The 25,428-nt window shown below is 45.9% G+C and overlaps 1 protein-coding gene across 3 annotated transcripts in view; it reads left to right on the top strand.

Annotated features, from left to right (window-relative positions):
• ECE2 (endothelin converting enzyme 2) overlaps positions 1-25,428 on the top strand; it is a 275,238-nt gene that overhangs the window by 159,183 nt on the left and 90,627 nt on the right. For all 3 annotated transcript variants that reach the window (XM_069212964.1, XM_069212966.1, XM_069212965.1), the window contains exon 4: positions 12,374-12,589. In XM_069212964.1, coding sequence (XP_069069065.1) covers positions 12,374-12,589 — 216 coding nt within the window. The remainder of the gene's footprint in view (positions 1-12,373; positions 12,590-25,428) is intronic.

Below are 25,428 nucleotides of genomic sequence, written 5' to 3'. Positions count from 1 at the left end.
GGGTCACAATCCTATCCCTATTGGGGGAATCCTCCATCTGCAAGATGGAGTATTTCTAAAAGTTAGAGTCACTTCAGCTCAGGACACCTTAGGGGCTGTCCTGACTGGTCAGTGACTCCTCCTTGTTATTCTCATTATTTCCTCCGGCCTTGCCGCCAAAAGTGGGGCCGTGGCCGTAGGGGGCGGGCAACTCCACTAGCTGGAGTGCCCTGCGGGGCTGGAACAAAGGGGATGAGCCTTTGAGGCTCACCGCCAGGTGTTACAGCTCCTGCCTGGGGGAGGTGTTAGCATCTCCACCCAGTGCAGGCTTTGTTACTGGCCTCAGAGTGACAAAGGCACTCTCCCCATGGGGCCAGCAACATATCTCGAGTGTGGCAGGCTGCTAGAACCAGTCAGCCTACACAGGTAGTTGGTTAAGGTTTCAGGGGGCACCTCTAAGGTGCCCTCTGGGGTGTAGTTTACAATAAAATGTACACTGGCATCAGTGTGCATTTATTGTGCTGAGAAGTTTGATACCAAACTTCCCAGTTTTCAGTGTAGCCATTATGGTGCTGTGGAGTTCGTGTTTGACAGACTCCCAGACCATATACTCTTATGGCTACCCTGCACTTACAATGTCTAAGGTTTTGCTTAGACACTGTAGGGGCACAGTGCTCATGCACTGGTGCCTTCACCTATGGTATAGTGCACCCTGCCTTAGGGCTGTAAGGCCTGCTAGAGGGGTGACTTATCTATACTGCATAGGCATTGTGAGGTTGGCATGGCACCCTGAGGGGAGTGCCATGTCGACTTACTCGTTTTGTTCTCACCAGCACACACGAGCTGGCAAGCAGTGTGTCTGTGCTGAGTGAGGGGTCCCCAGGGTGGCATAAGCTATGCTGCAGCCCTTAGAGACCTTCCCTGGCATCAGGGCCCTTGGTACCAGGGGTACCAGTTACAAGGGACTTACCCAGATGCCAGTGTGTGCCAATTGTGTAAAACAAAAGTACAGGTTAGGGAAAGAACACTGGTGCTGGGGCCTGGTTAGCAGGCCTCAGCACACTTTCAATTCAAAACATAGCATCAGCAAAGGCAAAAAGTCAGGGGGTAACCATGCCAAGGAGACATTTCCTTACACAACCCCCCCCCCCCCAAACGAAAGAGGATGAGACTAACCTTTCCCAAGAGAGTCTTCATTTTCTAAGTGGAAGAACCTGGAAAGGCCATCTGCATTGGCATGGGCAGTCCCAGGTCTGTGTTCCACTATAAAGTCCATTCCCTGTAGGGAGATGGACCACCTCAACAGTTTTGGATTTTCACCTTTCATTTGCATCAGCCATCTGAGAGGTCTGTGGTCAGTTTGAACTACAAAGTGAGTACCAAAGAGGTATGGTCTCAGCTTCTTCAGGGACCAAACCACAGCAAAGGCCTCCCTCTCAATGCCACTCCAACGCTGCTCCCTGGGGAGTAACCTCCTGCTAATGAAAGCAACAGGCTGGTCAAGGCCATCATCATTTGTTTGGGACAAAACTGCCCCTATCCCATGTTCAGAGGCATCTGTCTGCACAATGAACTGCTTGGAGTAATCTGGAGCTTTTAGAACTGGTGCTGTGCACATAGATTGTTTCAGGGTGTCAAAGGCCTGTTGGCATTCTACAGTCCAGTTTACCTTCTTGGGCATTTTCTTGGAGGTGAGTTCTGTGAGGGCTGTCACAATGGATCCATATCCCTTCACAAACCTCCTATAGTACCCAGTCAAGCCAAGGAATGCCCTGACTTGAGTCTGGGTTTTTGGAGCTGCCAAGTCCAGAATAGTCTGGATCTTGGGCTGGAGTGGCTGAACTTGGCCTCCACCTACAAGGTGTCCCAAGTAAACCACAGTTCCCTGCCCTATCTGGCATTTGGATGCCTTGATAGAGAGGCCTGCTGATTGCAGAGCCTTCAAAACCTTCTTCAGGTGGACCAGGTGATCCTGCCAGCTGGAGCTAAAGACAGCAATATCATCAAGATAAGCTGCACTAAAGGACTCCAAGCCAGCAAGGACTTGATTCACCAACCTTTGGAAGGTGGCAGGGGCATTCTTTAAACCAAAGGGCATAACAGTAAACTGATAATGCCCATCAGGTGTGGAGAATGCTGTCTTTTCTTTTGCTCCAGGTGCCATTTTGATTTGCCAGTACGCTGCTGTTAAGTCAAAGGTACTTAAGAATTTGGCAGCACCTAATTTGTCTATCAGCTCATCAGCTCTAGGAATGGGATGGGCATCTGTCTTGGTGACAGAATTAAGTCCTCTGTAGTCCACACAAAACCTCATCTCTCTCTTTCCATCTTGGGTGTGAGGTTTGGGGACTAAGACCACTGGGCTAGCCCAGGGGCTGTCAGAGTGCTCAATTACTCCCAATTCCAGCATCTTGTGGACTTCCACCTTGAGGCTTTCCTTAACTTGGTCAGACTGTCTGAATATTTTGTTTTTGACAGGCATGCTGTCTCCTGTGTCCACATCATGAGTACACAGGTGTGTCTGACCAGGGGTTAGGGAAAAGAGCTCAGCAAACTGTTGCAGGACCCTCCTACAATCAGATTGCTGTTGGCCAGAGAGGGTGTCTGAGTAGATCACTCCATCAACTGAGCCATCTTTAGGGTTTGATGAGAGAAGATCAGGGAGAGGTTCACTCTCAGCTTCCTGATCCTCATCTGTTACCATCAACAGATTCACATCAGCCCTGTCATGGAAGAGCTTAAGGCGGTTCACATGGATCACCCTCTTGGGGCTCCTGCTAGTGCCCAGGTCCACCAGGTAGGTGACCTGACTCTTCCTCTCTAGCACTGGGTAAGGGCCACTCCATTTGTCCTGAAGTGCCCTGGGAGCCACAGGCCCCAGAACCCAGACTTTCTGCCCTGGTTGAAATTCAACCAGTGCAGCCTTTTGGTCATACCAAAACTTCTGGAGCTGTTGGCTGGCCTCAAGGTTTTTACTTGCCTTTTCCATGTACTCTGCCATCCTTGAGCGAAGGCCAAGTACATAGTCCACTATGTCTTGTTTAGGCTCATGAAGAGGTCTCTCCCAGCCTTCTTTCACAAGAGCTAGTGGTCCCCTTACAGGGTGGCCAAACAGAAGTTCAAAGGGTGAGAATCCTACTCCCTTCTGAGGCACCTCTCTGTAAGCGAAGAGCAGACATGGCAGGAGGACATCCCATCTCCTTTTGAGTTTTTCTGGGAGCCCCATGATCATGCCCTTTAATGTCTTGTTGAATCTCTCAACAAGGCCATTAGTTTGTGGATGATAGGGTGTAGTGAATTTATAAGTCACTCTACACTCATTCCACATGTGTTTCAGGTATGCTGACATGAAGTTGGTACCTCTGTCAGACACCACCTCCTTAGGGAAACCCACTCTGGTAAAGATACCAATGAGGGCCTTGGCTACTGCAGGGGCAGTAGTCGACCTAAGGGGAATAGCTTCAGGATATCTAGTAGCATGATCCACTACTACTAGGATGTACATAATTCCTGAGGCTGTGGGAGGTTCAAGTGGACCCACTATGTCCACACCCACTCTTTCAAAGGGGACCCCCACCACTGGAAGTGGAATGAGGGGGGCCTTTGGATGTCCACCTGTCTTACCACTGGCTTGACAGGTGGTACAGGAGACACAAAACGCCTTAACTTTCTGGGACATATTGGGCCAGTAGAAGTGGTTGACTAGTCTCTCCCACGTCTTGGTTTGTCCCAAATGCCCAGCAAGGGGAATATCATGGGCTAAGGTCAGTATGAACTCTCTGAACTCCTGAGGCACTACCACTCTCCTAGTGGCTCCAGGTTTGGGATCTCTTGCCTCAGTGTACAGGAGCCCATCTTCCCAATAGACCCTATGTGTTCCAGTTTTCTTGCCATTGGACTCTTCAGCAGCTTGCTGCCTAAGGCCTTCAAGAGAGGGACAAGTTTCTTGCCCCTTACACAACTGCTCCCTTGAGGGTCCCCCTGGGCCTAAGAGCTCAACCTGATAAGGTTCTAACTCCATAGGCTCAGTTCCCTCAGAGGGCAGAACTTCTTCCTGAGAAGAGAGGTTCTCTTTTTGTTGTTGTTTTGCAGCTGGTTTCCCAGCTGACTGTCCTTTTCTCTTGGTAGGCTGGGCCCTTTTTCCAGGCTCCAGCTCTACTTTTTCACCCTGAGCCTTGCACTGTGCCCTTGTCTTGACACACACCAGTTCAGGGATACCCAGCATGGCTGCATGGGTTTTCAGTTCTACCTCAGCCCATGCTGAGGACTCCAGGTCATTTCCAAGCAAACAGTCTACTGGGATATTTGAGGAGACCACCACCTGTTTCAGGCCATTGACCCCTCCCCACTCTAAAGTTACCATAGCCATGGGATGCACTTTAGTCTGATTGTCAGCGTTGGTGACTGGATAAGTTTGTCCAGCCAGGTATTGACCAGGGGAAACCAGTTTCTCTGTCACCATGGTGACACTGGCACCTGTATCCCTCAGGCCTTCTACACTTGTCCCATTAATTAAGAGCTGCTGCGTGTATTTTTCCATGTTAGGAGGCCAGGCAGCCAGTGTGGCTAAATCCACCCCACCCTCAGAGACTAATGTAGCTTCAGTTTGACACCTGATTTGCTCTGGGCACACTGTTGATCCCACTTGGAGACTGGCCATTCCAGTTTTAGCTGGAGTGGAGTTAGAAGTGGTACTGTTCTTGGGACAGGCCTTGTCTCCAGTTTGGTGTCCGGGCTGATTACAGCTACGACACCAGGCCTTTTTGGGATCAAAGTTTTTACCCTTGTACCCAAAATTCTTTTGTGAAGAGGCTCTGGGCCCACCCTCCTGTGCAGGTTTTTGGGGGCCTGTAGAAGACTCTTTACTATTTTTGTTTTTGGCTGTCTCACCACCCTTCCCCTGGGGAGGTTTTGTGACCCCTTTCTTTTGGTCACCCCCTGTGGAAGTCTTGGACACCCTAGTCTTGACCCAATGGTCCGCCTTCTTTCCCAATTCTTGGGGAGAAATTGGTCCTAGGTCTACCAGATGCTGATGCAGTTTATCATTGAAACAATTACTTAATAGGTGTTCTTTCACAAATAAATTGTACAGCCCATCATAATTACTTACACCACTGCCTTGAATCCAACCATCTAGTGTTTTTACTGAGTAGTCTACAAAGTCAACCCAGGTCTGGCTCGAGGATTTTTGAGCCCCCCTGAATCTAATCCTATACTTCTCAGTGGAGAATCCAAAGCCCTCAATCAGGGTACCCTTCATGAGGTCATAAGATTCTGCATCTTTTCCAGAGAGTGTGAGGAGTCTATCCCTACACTTTCCTGTGAACATTTCCCAAAGGAGAGCACCCCAGTGAGATTTGTTCACTTTTCTGGTTACACAAGCCCTCTCAAAAGCTGTGAACCATTTGGTGATGTCATCACCATCTTCATATTTAGTTACAATCCCTTTAGGGATTTTCAACATGTCAGGAGAATCTCTGACCCTAGTTATGTTGCTGCCACCATTGATGGGTCCTAGGCCCATCTCTTGTCTTTCCCTTTCTATGGCTAGGATCTGTTTTTCCAAAGCCAATCTTTTGGCCATCCTGGCTAACTGGATGGCCTCTTCACTGGAGTTATCCTCAGTGATTTCAGAGATGTTGGTCCCTCCTGTGAGGGAAGCAGCATCTCTGACTATTATGTTTGGAGTCAGGGCTTGAGAGGCCCTGTTCTCCCTAAATAGGACTGGTAGGGGGGAATCTCCCTCCAAGTCACTATCATCATCCTCTGTGTTGCCATCCTCAGAGGGGTTGGCCTTTTCAAACTCTGCCAACAGCTCCTGGAGTTGTAGTTTGGAAGGTCTGGGGCCCATTGTTATTTTCTTTCTTTTACAGAGTGACCTTAGCTCCCTCATCTTAAGATGGAGGTAAGGTGTGGTGTCGAGTTCCACCACATTCACATCTGTACTAGACATTATGCTTCTAAAAGTTGGAATACTTTTTAAGAATCTAAAAACTAGTTCTAGAATCTAATTCAAACTTTTACCAAACTTTTAAACTCTAAAAGCAATGCTAACAGGGACTAACACAAGGCCCTAGCAGGACTTTAAAGAATTTAGAAAAATAGTTCAAATTGCAAAAAATCAATTTCTAATGACAATTTTTGGAATTTGTCGTGTGATCAGGTATTGGCTGAGTAGTCCAGCAAATGCAAAGTCTTGTACCCCACTGCTGATCCACCAATGTAGGAAGTTGGCTGTGTATGCACTATTTCAAAGTAAGGAATAGTATGCACAGAGTCCAAGGGTTCCCCTTAGAGGTAAGATAGTGGCAAAAAGAGATAATACCAATGCTCTATTTTGTAGTAGTGTGGTCGAGCAGTAGGCTTATCAAAGGAGTAGTGTTAAGCATTTGTTGTACATACACACAGGCAATAAATGAGGAACACACACTCAGAGACAAATCCAGCCAATAGGTTTTGTTATAGAAAAATATATTTTCTTAGTTTATTTTAAGAACCACAGGTTCAAATTCTACATGTAATATCTCATTTGAAAGGTATTGCAGATAAGTACTTTAGGAACTATGAATAATTACAGTAGCATATATACTTTTCACATAAAACACAAATAGCTGTTTTAAAAGTGTACACTTAGTGCAATTTTCACAGTTCCTGGGGGAGGTAAAGTAATGTTAGGTTTTGCAGGTAAGTAAACCACCTACGGGGTTAAGATTGGGGTCCAAGGTAGCCCACTGTTGGGGGTTCAGAGTAACCCCAAAGTTACCACACCAGCAGCTCAGGGCCGGTCAGGTGCAGAGTTCAAAGCGGTGCCCAAAACGCATAGGCTTCAATGGAGAGAAGGGGGTGCCCCGGTTCCAGTCTGCCAGCAGGTAAGTACCCGCGTCTTCGTAGGGCAGACCAGGGGGGTTTTGTAGGGCACCGGGGGGGACACAAGTTCACACAAAAAGTACACCCTCAGCGGCACTGGGGCGGCCGGGTGCAGTGTAGAAACAAGCGTCGGGTTTCCAATGTAAATCAATGGGAGACCAAGGGGTCTCTTCAGCGATGCAGGCAGGCAAGGGGGGGGCTCCTCGGGGTAGCCACCACCTGGGTAAGGTAGAGGGCCTCCTTGGGGTCACTCCTGCACTGGAGTTCCGATCCTTCAGGTGCTGGGGGCTGCGGGTGCAGGGTCTTTTCCAGCCGTCGGGATTTTAGAGTCAGGCAGTCGCGGTCAGGGGGAGCCTGGGGATTCCCTCTGCAGGCCTCGCTGTGGGGGCTCAGGGGGGACAACTTTGGTTACTCACAGTCTCGGAGTCGCCGGAGGGTCCTCCCTGAGGTGTTGGTTCTCCACCAGTCGAGTCGGGGTCGCCGGGTGCAGTGTTACAAGTCTCACGCTTCTTGTGGGGATTGCAGGGGTCTTTAAATCTGCTCCTCTGAAACAAAGTTGCAGTCTTTGTTGAACAGGGGAGCTGTTCTCAGGAGTTTCTTGGTCTCTTGGAAGCAGGGCAGTCCTCTGAGGATTCAGAGGTCGCTGGTCCTGGAGAAAGCGTCGCTGGAGCAGGTTTCTTTAGAAGGCAGGAGACAGGCCGGTAGGACTGGGGCCAAAGCAGTTGGTGTCTTCTTTCTTCTTCTGCAGGGGTTTTCAGCTCAGCAGTCTTCTTCTTCGGTAAGTTGCAGGAATCTAAATTCTTAGGTTCAGGGGAGCCCTTAAATACTAAATTTAAGGGCGTGTTTAGGTCTGGGGGGTTAGTAGCCAATGGCTACTAGCCCTGAGGGTGGGTACACCCTCTTTGTGCCTCCTCCCAAGGGGAGGGGGTCACAATCCTATCCCTATTGGGGGAATCCTCCATCTGCAAGATGGAGGATTTCTAAAAGTTAGAGTCATTTCAGCTCAGGACATCTTAGGGGCTGTCCTGACTGGTCAGTGACTCCTCCTCGTTATTCTCATTATTTCCTCCGGCCTTGCCGCCAAAAGTGGGGCCGTGGCCGGAGGGGGCGGGCAACTCCACTAGCTGGAGTGCCCTGCGGGGCTGGAACAAAGGGGGTGACCTCTGAGGCTCACCGCCAGGTGTTACAGCTCCTGCCTGGGGGAGGTGTTAGCATCTCCACCCAGTGCAGGCTTTGTTACTGGCCTCAGAGTGACAAAGGCACTCTCCCCATGGGGCCAGCAACATGTCTCGAGTGTGGCAGGCTGCTAGAACCAGTCAGCCTACACAGGTAGTTGGTTAAGGTTTCAGGGGGCACCTCTAAGGTGCCCTCTGGGGTGTAGTTTACAATAAAATGTACACTGGCATCAGTGTGCATTTATTGTGCTGAGAAGTTTGATACCAAACTTCCCAGTTTTCAGTGTAGCCATTATGGTGCTGTGGAGTTCGTGTTTGACAGACTCCCAGACCATATACTCTTATGGCTACCCTGCACTTACAATGTCTAAGGTTTTGCTTAGACACTGTAGGGGCACAGTGCTCATGTACTGGTGCCCTCACCTATGGTATAGTGCACCCTGCCTTAGGGCTGTAAGGCCTGCTAGAGGGGTGACTTATCTATACTGCATAGGCAGTGTGAGGTTGGCATGGCACCCTGAGGGGAGTGCCATGTCGACTTACTCGTTTTGTTCTCACCAGCACACACGAGCTGGCAAGCAGTGTGTCTGTGCTGAGTGAGGGGTCCCCAGGGTGGCATAAGCTATGCTGCAGCCCTTAGAGACCTTCCCTGGCATCAGGGCCCTTGGTACCAGGGGTACCAGTTACAAGGGACTTACCCGGATGCCAGGGTGTGCCAATTGTGTAAAACAAAAGTACAGGTTAGGGAAAGAACACTGGTGCTGGGGCCTGGTTAGCAGGCCTCAGCACACATTCAATTCAAAACATAGCATCAGCAAAGACAAAAAGTCAGGGGGTAACCATGCCAAGGAGGCATTTCCTTACACATAGGAAATACGATATTAGGCACTGAAAATAAGACTCTTCTTCTGACTTTGATGTGACAGACTTAGAAATGTTTCCTCGTGAAATTGTGGAAACTCAGTCACTTAAGGTTAGTTATCCGAATAATGTCCAACATTTACTCCACCATCTTTATGTTGTGGGACAAATTGTCCCTTTACTCTGTCCCCATATTTACTTCATCTGTACTGGGCAAGTCATACCAACATTTTGTCCAGAGGATCAGGAAAACGATTTTAAAGGTGATTATAAACCAAGACTGGGTTTAATAAAATACCAATAAATTAACTAGCGTAAAGCAATGCTCTTTAGCATTAGGGTGTCATTTAACCGTAGTGTTCTGATTAGCACTACTGTAATTAATTTGAAATTAATTAATTGAAAATTAATTCATGATCAGGGATAGTGTTGCAATAATGCTAATGTTATTTTACTAGTAATTAAATAATGTTGCTAGTGTTATAATTAGTATTAGTAAATTAAAATAAACTAAAATTTTAAAACAATTACTTGAAGCAGTGTTATCATTAGGTTTAGAATAGGGTTTATAATCTTTTTATTGGTATTTAATTTCGGATTAGTAAAATAAAGTAAATATTTATTATACAAATAGTTAAAATCATTTCAATTAAAAAATATGTTAGCATTATGGGCTGCGGTTCGCACATCATTGAGTTTTCAACTTCAGTTAACAGTGTCTGAACTTTTCTAAAAGCATTCCCAATTCATTTTTAAATTCATTTCAGTCAATTTGGGGGTTAAATTCCAGTAAAAATGTCTTGACCGCTTCTTGGCATTTTTGTATGTTTAGATGTAAAAACTTTGTCCTAACAGCCGCCTCCTCTCTATATTTCATTTTTTACATAAATACAGTATGGGGATCAACAACTCCTCCTCCGCCGAGGCACGTACACGACAGATAGACACTGTTTCCCCCTTTAACCTACTGAATCAAAAATCTCTCAGAAGAATCAAACAGAACCTAAACCTGATTAATGTTCTCTTTAAATTGAAAGCGAATGGGTGATCCTTATGTTTTTGCTTTAAGGTGAAATCATATAAGCTGTGCCTCATCCAGGGGCGTCTCCTTGCACCCAAGTCCGTCATATCTTCTTGAAGGCATTCCAGTTCAGCTTGTTTCATCAAAGGGCTCCTTGTTTGAGGACTTGCCAGTGGTTTATTACAAATAACTTCAAAGTGCACAGTTTCTAAAGCAGAGGAAAATGATGCACTCCAGGGATTTCCACCCTTCGTGCCTGCTTTCCACAATAGCTCCATCTGTGTTGTTGGAGGGGCTAATCTAGATTTCCCACAGGAAGCCACAAATGCTGCTTGTAATATAAGAGGTTGTCTCTCCACGTGAAATCAAACTAGTATGTTACCCTCAGAAGACTTTTGGGCCTTAGGTTAGACAGACATAAACTTACTAGCAGCTCTACTCAAAATTGGAAAGAGAGGGGCCTCACAGCCTATAATACAAAGTGCATTGATAAGCCTCCTCTCTCTTCCAACCACACTCCTAACTACTTGCATCTATTTACACATTCCTACTACCTTTGAAGTGACAATGGGATTGTTAGATTTCCTTTAGCCAAAAACTAGTATCTTTTTCCAATCTTTATTAATTCTTCTTTGCTAGCCAGTAGCTATGCAAAGCACTTTAAGCTCTCTACAGCCCTTAAGGGACTCTGCCCAAAGTATCTTCTGTATCCTGGAGTGTGTCCAGCCTTTGCCCTGATATTTATGGAGGAAGGTATTCACTTCACAAAGAGCATCTCCTAAGTCTGCCAGATATAAGTTTAAAAAGTAAATGCGCAAGAATGCAGACCTGCTTAAGGCCTTTATCAATGAATATCTTCTGAGGGACAACCATATCCAGGGTTAGACTGATTGTTACACACGTCTGGGTGTACAGTAAGGATGGCTTTAAGTAAAGAAAGTGGGATCCCCCATTTTGTCAATTTTCTCCATAATTTCCCTCCATCAATGTAATCGAAGGTGGCCGCAAAATCGATAAATGCTGCATGGAGGAAATTGACCTTTGTGGAAACTCTTTTTGTATATGTAATGGAAGAGCTAGTAAACTATCCTGTGTGCTTTGTCCCCTTTGGAATACAGTCTGACTAAACAGAATGAGGCCTTTCCTTGTGGGCCGTGCCGCCAGTTCTTTATGAAGTAGTTTCACAAAAGATTTACCCTCTCCATCAAATTTAGATTTTAATTTGGCACTAATAATGACCCTGACCGGTTATATATATATATATAAAGTTAGTTTCAAGACAGTTTGCCTATAGTGGAAACAGAAGCTGTGACCGTAAGGGAGTATTGACCCTAAATACTGCACCCGGAAGTTTATTTGCATATGGGGCATCATTACTTAAGATGGAATTCAATATAGTTTGTACTTCCACGGGTATGAAGGCCGGTGTAGTCACATTTGAGTTATTTGTAGAATTCCATGGCACTTGGCCTGACACATTATCCATAACATAATAAATGTCACATGTAATTTGACCACTCAGATGGGATGCATAGTTGGTTCCCAATTTATTTTCTTTCCTTCTTATAAAGTTTGATTTACTAATCTCCAGATCCTACAAACATCTACAGTCTTTCTATGCTTTAGGGCTAGATAACTCATTTCATATATGTTAATGTAATTTGAATTGCTCATGAGAATTGATTACAGAGTTATGATTAACATTAGAAGTACAATAAGCACATAAGCCACTGCTGCTTCACTACACCTTCTACACTTGAGGTCAAGGTTCATGAAGACACCCCCAGGTACAGAACATAAACATGGTTCTAAGACACCCTATATACTTTCTCGCATGTTCACTAGCGCAACAGAAGAAAATAGGGGTCTCTTATGGAGCCAAGGGCAGGACAAGGGGTCAACCCTTGAGTGTCATCAATGATCAAAAGGTGTGTGATGTCATTTTCACTTCCCCTGATTAAGGTTAGCATTAGAATAAGACAACAGTTTAACTACTTTAAAATATTTTTAATTAATCAGATTTATGGTTAATGTTAGTGCTGTTTAGAATGGAATGAAAATAAGTGCAGCTTAGGGAATTGGTGAGCAATATGTTAAAATATAACTTTAACACTGTTGGATGACGTGAGGTTGACGGTAGGACAAAGTCAAGGGGATAAGTTACAATTATTTCAGTGTTAGAGCAAGATAGAATCAGGTTCAAGTGCAGGAGATGAAAGTGCCGAAAGCCAAGCATCAGTGTTACACCCCTCCTTACATGTCCAACATGGCTGCCAATAATGTTTGGGTATTGAGAAAAAGTAAACCTTAAGAAAAAGTCTCAATCTGCATCTCTGTCTTTCTTTCTCTCTCTCTCTCTCCCCGTCTCTTTCTCTCTCTCTTTATCCCCATGCGCCTCCCTCATTGTCCCTTCTCTCTGACTCTCTCTCTCCCAATCTCACTCTTCTCAAACTTTCTCTTAACCCCACAGATCCCTCCCACACCACGTGCCTGACCGAAGCCTGCATCACAGTAGCCAGTAAGATTCTGGAGGCCCTGGATCGGGAAGTCAATCCTTGCAATGATTTCTACCAGTATGCCTGCGGGGGGTGGATCAAGCGAAATCCCCTTCCTGATGGACGCTCTCGCTGGAACACCTTCAACAGCATCTGGGACCAGAACCAGGCCATCATGAAGCATCTGCTAGGTGAGCCGGGGCGGTTGGACAAGGGACAGGATGAGCCAGGCTTCTAGGTGGCCCATTCACACTGGGTTCAGAGATGGTGAAGCCATAACTCACGTCCCCGCACATCAGCCTATGAGGACCCCTATACACACATTTGATACTGAAACACTTTGGAAATTTGGACTAAACCGTCCCCCATTTTCTTATTGAGTCACTTAGAATTTGAGAGGATTGGAGATCCACCATAATCAGCAATTCTTCCATTCCACCATTTCCCCTCCTATTTATAGTTGTTGGGACAACTGATGGACCCAAGGTGGAGCCTCTTCCAGCACAGCCTGTGGTCATTAAGAGCTGAGGACCAGTCACCCACAGGGCCACAGCCTTTCGTGCATCTATCCGCCTCCTGTGGGTGGCTGTCCTGATGCACATATTCTATTGCGGCTCCACCATGTGAGATGAAAGCTCCTTGTACACCGGGGTCATTGGCTTTTTTTGTTCTTACAGAAATTAATTCCTGGCTTAAGACTATGAGGCATATTTACAAGTCGCTTGCACTGCTGGTGTGTCAGTTTATGTGATGCACCGGCCGTGCATAGTGCAGGCCCATATCCACAAGGCCACACAAAGCCACTTTGCGTGGCTTTTCATGGCCTTGTAGATATGGTGTAAGGCAACGCAGCGCAAGTCGGTGCTTTGCCTTACACTGTGTCAGGGAGGCGTGCTACGGGCATTGTGATTGGGTTTTGACGCTTTCCCAGTTTTACAGGAAGCTTCCCCAGGAAAGGTGCCATGAGGAAAGATATTGTTATTTCTCCTTGTTTTTTCCTCTTTCTCTGTGTGCTGCATTCTGCAGCACACATAGAAAGATGAAAATGCCTCTCTGGATTGTTTTTGTGCAGGAAGGTGCCCCTTCCTGCACAAAAACAATCCTGCTGTCAACGCAGACACTTTTGCACCATGGTGCAAGGATACCTGCGTTGCCGCTAGATTGAAATTTGTGCGCCATTGCAGGGGGACCGGGGCAGAAATGCACCATATCTTGTAAATACTGTGCATTTCTGCCTGGCCAGCGCAGGAAGGTCACGTGCTGTGCTGCCCTGCACCACTGAACTTGTAAATGTGCCACTTTGTTTGTGCCAAGCACAAAAGATTATATCGAGGAGCCAAAAACCAAGGCACTGGCGTGACATTCATTTCTAACAAAAGTGCTTGTGATCCGTTGGCTGAAGTATATTTGTGAGAGATAGACCACTGTTGTAGCTGGCAACTTAACATAAGGTCTGAACAGTCTGCGTTGGCGTGGCTTCCCCTACACTCAGACTCGAATGAGGAAAGCCCTCTACAGTCACAAACGTTAACACTCAGGTAGGCGCAGGATGCTTAGGACTAGGAAGCTCGTTTTTTCTGTGCTAGTTTTTTCACAACACAAAGTACTTGTCATATCTTTTCACATAAAGACTTTTCCAGAGGTATTTTAATTGTAGAATAAGAGTAAAAACAGCTCCTCTGAAATGGAAACACTCCTTCAAGACACTCTATTTGTGACTACACATACATTTATTTACAAATCTGGCCGATCATATAAAAATAGTGTTAAACATCACGTTTAGGCAATATGACTTCCAAATAAACCTAAAGTAGTGTTTCTTACTCATTTTATACCTCTGCAAAATGCTAAATTGGTACTATACTTTGTCTAGGCACTATGGTCCTATCTACCTTATTATGATCCCATGATATCCTATGTCATATGTGATGGAGTATTCCCTGTGCCAAGATCCAAATCAGTTAATTAACAAAGGGGTAACCTAACTTTAACCCGAAGGCCCTGGGTGAACAGTAATACATTACAAGAATGGTCCAATCGCAAGGACCAATACTTGAGACAAGGCCGGAATACTCAGCTTACCCTGCTCATGTATAGTAGCCCAACCTCCTATGATTAGAGGAAGGTCAGGTATATTCATATCAATACAGCACAATATATATATATTGTTTTCAATACTTAGCAAACACACACAAAGACATATAAATGCTTAGATTTTATTTTTATATTTAAATCCGACAATATAGATACATTATTAATACAATTATACATATGGGGCTAGATGTATCAAGCGTTTTTGCATTCGCAAATGCTGCGAATGGCCGTTTGCTAATGCAAAAATGCCTTTCAGTATGTATGAAAGGCATTCTATGTGCAATTTTAAAGAATGGCTAAAATAGCGATTCCTTAAAATTGCGAGCCTGTTTAGAGAATCGCAGATTGCGATTCTCTAAATAAGAAATCGCAAATAAGGAATCCTTATTTGCGATTTCTAAACCACATGTATCAAGCTTTTCCTTAATGCTAATTGGACATTAAGGAGTCGCTATTAGCATGTGCAAATTTAAAAAATGCATGAAAAATGCATTTTTAAAATTGACATGTAATGCACACATGCCTCTTTGACATGTGTGCGCCTTACATGTCCTTAAAAAAATTATTGGGGTAGTCTGGGTTTTGCATTTCCAAAATTTGCGAATTCAAGTTAGAAATTCGCAATTCCGGAAATGCAAAAAATTCGCAAATATGGGCCTACAGGCCCATAGGTACGAATGGGGCCGGTATCACAATTTGCGATTCGGTAATAGCATTTGCGATTTTTTTCGATACATACCATTTTGCGATTCAGAAATAGCGATTTCTTAAAAATCGCTATTATAAAATCGCAAAATGGTTTGTTGATACATCTAGCCCATGGTTTCCCCAAACTGAGAACATAAGAGAAAAGCAAGGGAAGTGTTTAAAGAAAAAGTACCCATGAATGACATTAAGTAGATGCAAAGAAAAAAACATAGATGTATCAAAAGCCTGTTGGTAAAATTTATTGTATGATATAACATAAATATAATCTCATCAAGAAAGGGTAACTGTTTTAATCATAATTGCCCTTCAGCGGACCAATTAACCAATCCAGGCTTGATTCAAATGTCGACGTTTCGACCCGGCGAATGGGGAAATGGCCAATTATAGCCTCACCAGCGGGTCTTCATCTGGACTCAATAGAAGAAACGAGAGGCGCATCCTATTGAAAGTTGAGGACAAAAATGTCCAAACGCATTAAAATCATGTAGATGTGTGTGTAGTAGTGCTGCCTCGTACAGAGGATTGCTTGCTCACCTCGACTGCTCAGTCCTGCAGTGAGGAAACTGCGGAACCAGTTAATATGCAGGGGCCAGTCAACACCTCATTAATAAGAGAATTAATCGCATCCCTATAATTGCAAAACGGAGGGGGAGGGGGAACCGTTAATCATGGTACCTACATCAAGAAGGGAGAACAATTCATAAAACCAGAAAATATATATATATATATATATATATATAAAAAGAGCAAGAAAGAAGAGCTGCGTCTCACCCCAAATTAAAAATGCCCTGGAGGCAAGTTGAATAATTGTATTAGCCAAAATTGTCCTCGTAGCTCTCTGCACAATCCATACCAGTCTGCGCGTGAAACTCATGTTAATGCGATTTTTGTTTTTTGACCAATTATTATAGCTTTTTTCAACTTGATATTTAAGTTTAGGAATTTCTAAATCAAGCCCTTAGATATTGGCGGACGGGTTGCTTCGTAATTACTGTGACGGATATCCTGTCCACCGAAATCTAAATCCGATATAACATAATGGGATGTATGTTTTGGCAGATGGGATATCTGTCACCGTTGTGATGGAGGAACCCACCCGCCAACATCTACATCAGGTCCAATGTCGGGTCTGTCTCATAAGTGCCATCAGCTGTTTTCTTTAGAGCTCACTTCGGCAAACACACATCTATCTGATGTGGAGCCTTTTACAGCAGGAATGGCCAATATTCCTTCTTTGTGAGCTGGTTCTTGTCTAAATCATAAGAGAGCATGTTCTTCTCTTCCTTTTTCTCTTTCTGTATGCTGCATGTCTCCTCTGTGTGTCTTCGTGTCTGCCTCTCTCTGTTCTCTTCCTTTGACATAAATGATGGGCCTTATATTCATGTTTTCTAAAAAGCCTGTGCCCACAATTTGCTCATTAATTCCAAAAATATTCTTGCAAAAGTGTAAAAGCCAATCAGCTGTTACTTGTCATCTATAATTGTTTTATACAAAAGTGCAAGATCCACTGAGCATTTATCATTAACTAGAAAACATATTTATACTAAAGTATAAGATGTAATCAGTTTTTGCTCACAAATCCCAAAGAAACGGCACCTGCACTCAGGTCGTTTACTTGGCAGGCAGAAAGAGCCTTGATCAACTGTGCTTTGCTAAAGGTTATTTAACTGCAAGCAACAACAAAACCAATCAACTGTGTTTTATAATTATATGCAAAGCTAATATTTTTTCACAGGTGCAAGGAAAAGGTTGTGCTATGTTGAGCATTTATGCTGAATGTTTTAACAGCATATGCTCAGCCATATACATAGAAACCTTTTTTAATTTTTTAAAACACATTAAACCTGTATACCTTTCAACTAAAACATAATAAAACTGTAAACCTTTCAATAGGGCGCTATAAAACATGCTTCATACCTGAGCAAGAGCTTCAGGTAAATGTTCAGGAGATATCCCACATTCATGAAAGAGACCCACAGAGCAGACAAATAAAAGTAGCAGATACGGGCCCTGATTACGACGTGGGCACCAGAAGACCGCCAATGCTGGTGGTCTTCCGCCCACCATATCACGGGTACTGTTGGATCTCCGACACACCATGGATGGAAATCCAGCAGTAGTCGTGCTGGTGGGCGGAGGCGCTCTGGCAGTTCCACCACAGGCCCGCCCTGCCAGTAGGACACAACCCGCTCTATTAATGGCCATAATATGGCCTGGCCGTGTCCTGCTGGCAGTGGAAGCGCCAATTCCCGTTCCCTGCCGGACAACCTTTCCCCGGAACAGGTAAGATGATCATCCAACAGGTGAGGGGGTGGGAGGGTGGGGGTGTTGTGTGTATGTGTATGAGTGTGTGATGTCTGTGTGAGTGCATGAATGTGTGAATGCGTGGTTGTATGCATGTCTGAATGTTGAAGTGAGTGCGTGCCTGCATGTAAGTATGTATGCGTGTGAGTATGCGTGTTTGGATGGGTGTTAGTATGCGTGCTTGAATCTGTGTATGAATGTTGTTGTGAATGCGTATATGGATGCATGTGAGTGAATGCGTGTATGAATGTTCTGAATGCATGTATGGATGTTGTAAATGCATGTGAGTGAATGTATGTATGTAAGTGTAGGTGAATGTCGGTATTCGTGGTGCGTGTGGGTGCCCGTGTGCATGTATGCGGGGAGGTGGGCGCTGTGGCTAAAGCGGGGATGGGAGCACTGTGGGTGAAGGTGGGGGTCTAGTACTTGCTGGGGGGGAGCCGTCTACCAATGACAGGGAAGAAATTCCCAGTCACTGGTAGCCTTTCCGCCATGGTTTTTGTGGCAGTGCTACTGCCGTGGAAACCATGGCAGAAGCTGGCTCCTAATACTGCCAGCGGTCTCCTTTGGACCACCGGGTCGGAGATGATCATCTCTGGCCCAGCGGTTCCGACCGCCATGGCGGTATGAGTGGAGATGCGACGGGTTCGCAGAAACCAACCTGCCACACTAATATTGTGGCGGTTTGCACCGCAAGCCTGTTGGTGGTGGGACCACCACATTTACCCTGGCGGTCAAAAGACCGCTAGGGTCAAAATGAGGGCCATAGATTGTTGGTGAGTATTTCCTGGGATAAGCCTCCCAGGCACCATTTTCTGCAATGCACTCCGCATTTAACAAGATGGAGCTCAGAGCACTCAGACTCCTGCAAACCCACGTGGTCTACAGGACGGAAGCAGGGTCTGCCCATGGGTGGTTTGTGGGTCATTGTGCCCCTACTGCCCTACCCTGTTCTCCTGAAGGCAGGAGCATGGTGGCATGAATAAAAGAGGTTGAACGGGGAGAACATCCAAGGAGGGTAAGAAGCCAGCAGGATGGCAAATATCAAAGGATGGGAGGTGCATATTTTTTAAAAAACATAGGATTCCAGGTGGGCCGCCACTTCCAGTAAAAAGCCCTTTAGTAATTAATTCTGTTAAACTGACACAAAAGCCCAGTTGCTTTGCTTCAACTAGATCCCATCTTGAAATCTGGTCCCATTTTGCTAAGCATTAGGGTTTCATGATTATATCATCAGCCCTGGAGAAGTGTCTAGCAAGCTCAAAACGTGTATCCATTGGGTCAGTTTGACTTGAGATTTGAGGATGGTGTGTCCCTCTCTTATCTGAGGGCAGCTAAAGAATGGATGGTCCTTGCTAGAGAGCTACTAGTGATTGGCAGTGGGTTTTTCAGAGCAGTTTAAAATAGGTGTTCCTTTTGAAGGCTGCTGAAGATGGATACAGTTGTTCTTTGAAGGCCACTGGAAATGGATGTCCTTGTTTGATGGCTGAGGATGACAGAGGACATTCTTGTACGATGACCTGACGAGATTTGTGTTTAATAGCCACGGAAAAATAGCTCATTCTTATGTGATAGTGTTTCTGGTTTGATAGCCGATTAAAATGGGTGTCATTCTTATTGTTATTGTGAGTTCTGATTTAATAGCTGCAGAACATGGATGACTTTCTTGTTTAGTGGCTCTGGAAATCAGGCCTGTCACAAGCGAGGGTGTAGCTGGAGCTAACTGCCCTAGGCCGAGGTTTTGCAAGGCCTCACTCTGCAGCAAACAACGTCAAACGCTAAACCGACAATTAAAGAAATAAGACGGTGAACCTGCCTGTGACTTTGTTATTTCAGTTTTAAGTGGGAAGAAAAAGAAGATTAATTTTGCTGGCTCCTGCCAGGTGAGACTGGGAGCACTAAGGGCCAGATGTATCATCAAGGCTCTTTGCGATTCGGAAATAGCGATTTTTAAGAAATCGCTTATTTCCGAAATCGCTATATCCGAATTGCAAAGTGCCATGTATCACATTTGCGAATCGGTAATAGTGATTTCTCAAAAATCGCGAATGCTATTACCGAATTGCAAATTGCGATACCGGCCCCACTCGCAGCTATGGGCCTGTTGGCCCATATCTGCAAATTTTTTGCATTTCCAAAATTGCGATTTCTGAACCAGAAATCGCAATTTTGGAAATGCAAAACCCCAGGGTGCTGGGGGGCTAAGGCACCCTCTGCTGCACCCCCAACATTTTTTGGGGGACATGTAAGGTGCACAGATGCCAAAAGGGCATGTGTGCTTTACATGTACAATTTAAAAATGCATTTTAAATGCATTTTTTTATTTTGCACATGGTTACCACCAAGTTCAACTTGGTGGTAATTAGCGATTCCTAAATGCCCAAATCGCATTTAGGAATTGCCTCATACATGTGCTAAGGAATCGCAAATAAGGAATCCTTATTTGCGATTTCTAATTTAGAGAGTCGCAATTTGCAACTCTCTAAACAGGGTCGCAATTTTAAGGAATCGCTATTTTAGCGATTCCTTAAAATTGCGTTCAGAATGTATTTCATACATTCTGAAATGGCATTTTGCATTCGCAAATGGACATTCGCACCGTTTGTGAATGCAAAATGCTTTCATACATCTGGCCCCAAGTGTTCAATTATTTTATCAGGTGACAATGTACAATTGCTATTCATCCCTGAATACCTATTCATTTTAATACTAAATATTTGGAACATATTACAGTGCACTGGGAAGCTGTGTGTGGTTGCCAGTTCTAGACTCTCAAAACCATGCCCAACCAGGGTTGGGGTGATAGAACTCTGCACGTACCAGACATGAAGTGGCAGGGCTGCATGTCATGGCAAAGATACATATTGTTACCAGGTGATTCTAGTCCAGGATTTTAAACAAATATATTGTTTTAGGTGTGGTAATGCATTGAGGTCAACTGGACTAAACTAAGACTGAAAACCAGAATTTTCCAAAGTTGTGAAAGTAGCTCAGAGCAGACAAAGGGGGTCATTACAACCTCGGCGGTCTTTTTACCAGACCGCCGAGGGACCGCCGTGTGGAAGACCGCCAGTAGTGGCGGTTTGCCGCTCGGCGTATTATGACTGTTGGCTGCTCTCCGTCCTTTTTCGACGGAGAGCCGCCAACAGCCATACTGGCGGGCGGCGGGGAAGTGGAGGTTGCTCCACCTTCACCGCCACGCCAACAGAACACCGCCTACCGAATCACGTCCTGTGATTCGGCGTGGCGGTGTTCTGTTGGCGATGTGGTGTCGGCGGAGCAGCCCCCATGGCTCCCGTCCCCTCCCGGAGGATCGACGGAACAGGTAAGTCGATCGTCCGTTAGGGGAGGGGGGTGGGGGGGAGCTGTGTGTTGTGTGGGTGCATGGGGGTGTGCGTCTGTGTATGTAGACGGGGTGTGTGTGTGCGTGTATGCTTGCGGGGTTGTCGCGTGTTTTGGGAATGACTGCGTGTATGTCTGTGGGTATGTCTGTATGGATGTGTGCGTGTATGTGTGAATGTGGGTGTGCGTGTCTGTAGCCGGGCGCCTCCGGACGCCGCGGCTTCGGGAGAGAAGACGACCGCCGACGGATACCCCGGGGGCATCCGAGGAACTCCTGACGTGATGACGTCTAACGTCATCCGTCAGGAAGAAATACGGAAAGAAGAAGACGGACAAGAGACGAGAAGAGGAGAAGAGAGAGACGCCGACATCACAAGGAGCACCTCCGGACACAGCAACCCCCTGCATCCGGAGGATAACCCTGCCGCGAGAGGAGGAGGACGCGCGAAGAACGGAACACCCAGGGCGCCTCCCGCCCCTGTAGAAGACAAGCCGGGAGACTGTCTACAAGCCGGCCGCGTCCCTGGAGGGGCGTGGCCCGACCAGGTACGAGCGTACCAAGGGTGGAATTGGGGTTACGGGTGGCTGACTGGGCGGAAGGACACCAAGGAGAGGGAGTTAAGGTCCTGCAAAGAGGGGGAGGTGGTATAAATGGGAACCCAGACCCTGCCTATAACTACAACCACGACCTAACCCAGAAACAGCAAGAAAAGCTAAGAGAAAAGGGGTCACCAAGAGGGCACTATAAGGAATTAGGAGACACAGCTTCACCTATCTCCCCCCCCCCCCACTACCTCGTCCCTCACTCCCTACTAATCATAAAGGAAACAGGAGATAAATTATATTCCCCACTTACCTGTGCCTTGTTTTTCTTTCTTCTTTATTTTGGGGAATCCGGTCCCACTGAGCCTCGGGGAAACAAGGTCTCCCTCCACATCGGAACACGCCATTCCCGGAACTCTCGACCCTGAAAGAAAAGGGATTCATATTGGTTTCTGGACTCTGACAACACCAAAAAGCTTTGTGACACGAGCTAGTGTCCCCTACGAGCAGATAGAAATAAAAGCACTAACCCCTTAAAACCCTGAGTCTGTCGCCTTCTTCCAATATCCTTTCGACTCGGGATAAAGGACCCGCTACAGTGGTGTCAGAAGTGGGATATTGGAATTGGCGACAAGGGCTTCCAGAAAATGGAGGAACAGTGTAGCATGTCTGATATGATGCAACAGTTGGCCTCAGGACAGAGACACCTACAATTGGTGTGGGAAGAGCAACAAAAAGAGGCTAAGTTGGAAAGAGAGACACTACAAAACGCACTCAAAAGCCAGGCTACTATAATGGCCAACAACCAGTTGGTTCATGAAACCGCCATTAAAAATCTCACTGATACAATAGCCGCTACTCGTGTGCACCCAAATGTGCCTAGTTCAGTCCTACAACGATATCAAGAAGGTGAAGACCCCGATGCCTTTTTCACCAATTTTGAACGAGTTGCTACTTCCGCTACCTGGCCACCGGAGCGCTGGGGCCAATATATCGCCCCCTTATTAACGGGAACACTCCAAGCCGCTTATCAGGCGGTAAACCCCGGCGGAACAACCCCATATAAGGATATTAAAAAGAGCATCTTAGAACGGGTGGGATTTGACTCTGAACATTATCGTGTCCGATTTAGAAAGGCTAAATGGGGACCCTCCGAAAATCCCCGGGCTCTATACTTTAGGATTAAAGATCTGGGTCTCAAATGGTTGGGCCCCATAGGGACTAATCGGGAAGACATTATTGAGATTGTGCTCTTAGAACAATACCTAGACGCTCTACCGCCTTCTACGCGTAACTGGATCAAGCAACATCCAAACCCGGATACCAATACCACCATCGAGCTAGCCTGTGCTTTTCATCGCTCCCTCGAATTCAAAGTCACAACACCTCGATCCACGCCTAGTCCCCTACGTCAAGGTTCTGGGATATCTTCATCAGGGGGCCGAAGAATCAATGAGGAAATAGGGAAACCACGGGGTCTTGAAAGGCCATACATACAACAACCTCAGTGTTTTAGCTGCGGAGAATGGGGTCACATCGCTCGCGGTTGTCCCCTGAAAACAGAGAAACCGGAACCCATGGAAATAGGGGTCACGAGGGGAAGGGTCTTTTACACTGGGAGAAGGGCAACCCCTTACAAAAAGACACTGTTTATCAATGGGAAACCCACGGTGGCCCTTATTGACTCAGGGTGTAGCCAGTCAGTAGTCAGGGCTGATTTGATTAATAAGAGTCTCCACACGTCAGGGCTTACGGTATCAATCTGCTGTATTCACGGAGAAACCAGAGAATACCCCCTGATCTGGACAACCCTCATCTGGGAAGGAAAAGAAAACCCCATAAGGGTGGGGTTAGTAGAACAGCTGGTTGAAGAGGCCATTATAGGGACTGACTTTTCGGAGTTTTCCAAACTCTTGGAGAGTGTTCGCCCGGCCGAAGAACCGAATACCTGGTGGAAAGATGCTCCTTTTTCCACCAGTCCTCTGTCACCTCCGACGGTGCGACCCAAACTCTCCCGGAAGGAAAAAAGAAGGATCAAGAAAACCTACAACTCAGACAACCCCAGTCTCGCGAGGGTAATTACAGAGGTTTTTGCCCTTACTACTCTTCCCCCCTTCCGGACCTCTCAAAGAGAAGACCCCAGTCTAATCCACGCCTGGGGAAGCGCACGACCACGGACCCCACAAGACAAGGGTCCCTCGTTCACTGTAATTAAGGATCTATTATATCGAGTCACTAATCAGAACCAAGAAGAAAAAAAACAGTTGATAGTTCCCGAGCCTTACAGACAACAAGTCCTACATTTAGCGCACAGCCAGCCAGGGGGTGGCCATTATGGAAGGGAGAAGACAGAAGAATATTTGTTGAGGAAGTTTTATTGGCCGGGGTTTTTTTCACAGATTAGGAGGTTCTGTCAACAATGTCCAAAATGCCAATTGATTGATCCAGGTTCACGGAGGAAGGCCCCCTTGCAACCTCTTCCCATCATTGATGTTCCCTTCTCCAGAATAGGGATGGACCTGGTTGGCCCCCTTTTACCCTCATCCAGAGGTTATCGTTATATATTGGTATTAGTGGACTACGCCACTAGATATCCTGAGGCTATTCCCCTCTCTAGTATTAGCACTAAGAGTGTCGCCCACGCCATGATTGGGTTCTTTTCCCGAATCGGGTTTCCTCGGGAGATCTTAACAGATCAAGGCACCCAATTCATGTCCAACTTGATGACACAAATATGTCAATTATTAGGGATTAGACAATTGCGGACGTCGGTCTATCATCCACAAACCGATGGTTTGGTGGAGAGATATAACCGCACCCTAAAGACACTACTAAAAAAATCCATCTCAGAGACAGGTAAGGACTGGGATAGAAAACTTCCCTTAGTCTTATACGCAATCAGGACCCACGAACAAGCATCTACAGGCCATAGTCCTTTTGAGTTGTTATTTGGGCGACAACCCAGGACCCTACTAGACATGGCCGCGGAAATGTGGGAAGAGGAAGAAGGAGAAAAGACCCTTCTAAACTATACCCGAGACTTAAAAACTCACCTACATACAGTATGGGAAAGCGTTAGGGAACACATGGAAAGGGCCCAGGACAAACAGAAAAGGAATTATGATCGGAATACCCAATTAAGGTCTTTTGCCATAGGAGATAAAGTATTAATCCTTCTCCCCAGTTCAGACAACAAATTGTTAGCAAAATGGCAGGGACCATACCTTATAACAGGCATAGTAACACCCGTAACCTACAAAATTCAGCTCAACGATAATCCTAATAGATCACAGATCTTCCACGTTAATTTGTTAAAACGATGGGAAGAACCTCCAGCCGAACAAAGGCCAGGATGTCTAGTTAACACTGTTAAGGAGTTGGAGATAGGATGGTGTCCCACTGATCCGTCTGGCGAAAGGGAAATTCCTGTCATAAATACAGACCTCTCTTTTCACCAAAATAGACAGTTAGACAAACTCCTCTATAACCATATCCTGGTGTTCTCATCGATGCCCGGTAGGACCCGATTGGTACACCATCAAATCATCACCCCCCCAGGGAAAACAGTACGGTTAAGGCCTTATCGTATCCCTGAAGCTCGGAAAACCCTCGTAGAAAACGAAATAAAAAAAATGTTAGACCTAGACATCATAGAGCCTTCCCAGAGCCCCTGGTGTTCACCAGTGGTATTGGTACCCAAGCCTGACGGGTCCATACGCTTTTGTATTGACTTTAGACAAGTCAATTCCATATCCCAGTTTGACACATATCCTCTCCCAAGGATAGACGAATTATTGGAAAGGTTAGGAAAAGCCAAATACATGTCCACCCTCGACTTAACAAAAGGGTATTGGCAGATTCCGTTGGCCCCCGGTGATAGGGGAAAAACGGCTTTCGCTACTCCCTCAGGGTTATATCACTTTAAGGTACTTCCTTTTGGGTTACACGGTGCTCCTGCAACCTTCCAACGTCTCATTGACACCATATTGCGACCTCATAACAGATACGCGGCAGCCTATCTGGATGACATCGTTATCTT

This window comes from Pleurodeles waltl, chromosome 11 (genome assembly GCF_031143425.1).
Source record: "Pleurodeles waltl isolate 20211129_DDA chromosome 11, aPleWal1.hap1.20221129, whole genome shotgun sequence".
Lineage (NCBI taxonomy): Eukaryota > Metazoa > Chordata > Amphibia > Caudata > Salamandridae > Pleurodeles > Pleurodeles waltl.
This window is presented reverse-complemented; position numbering and strand designations above follow the sequence as displayed.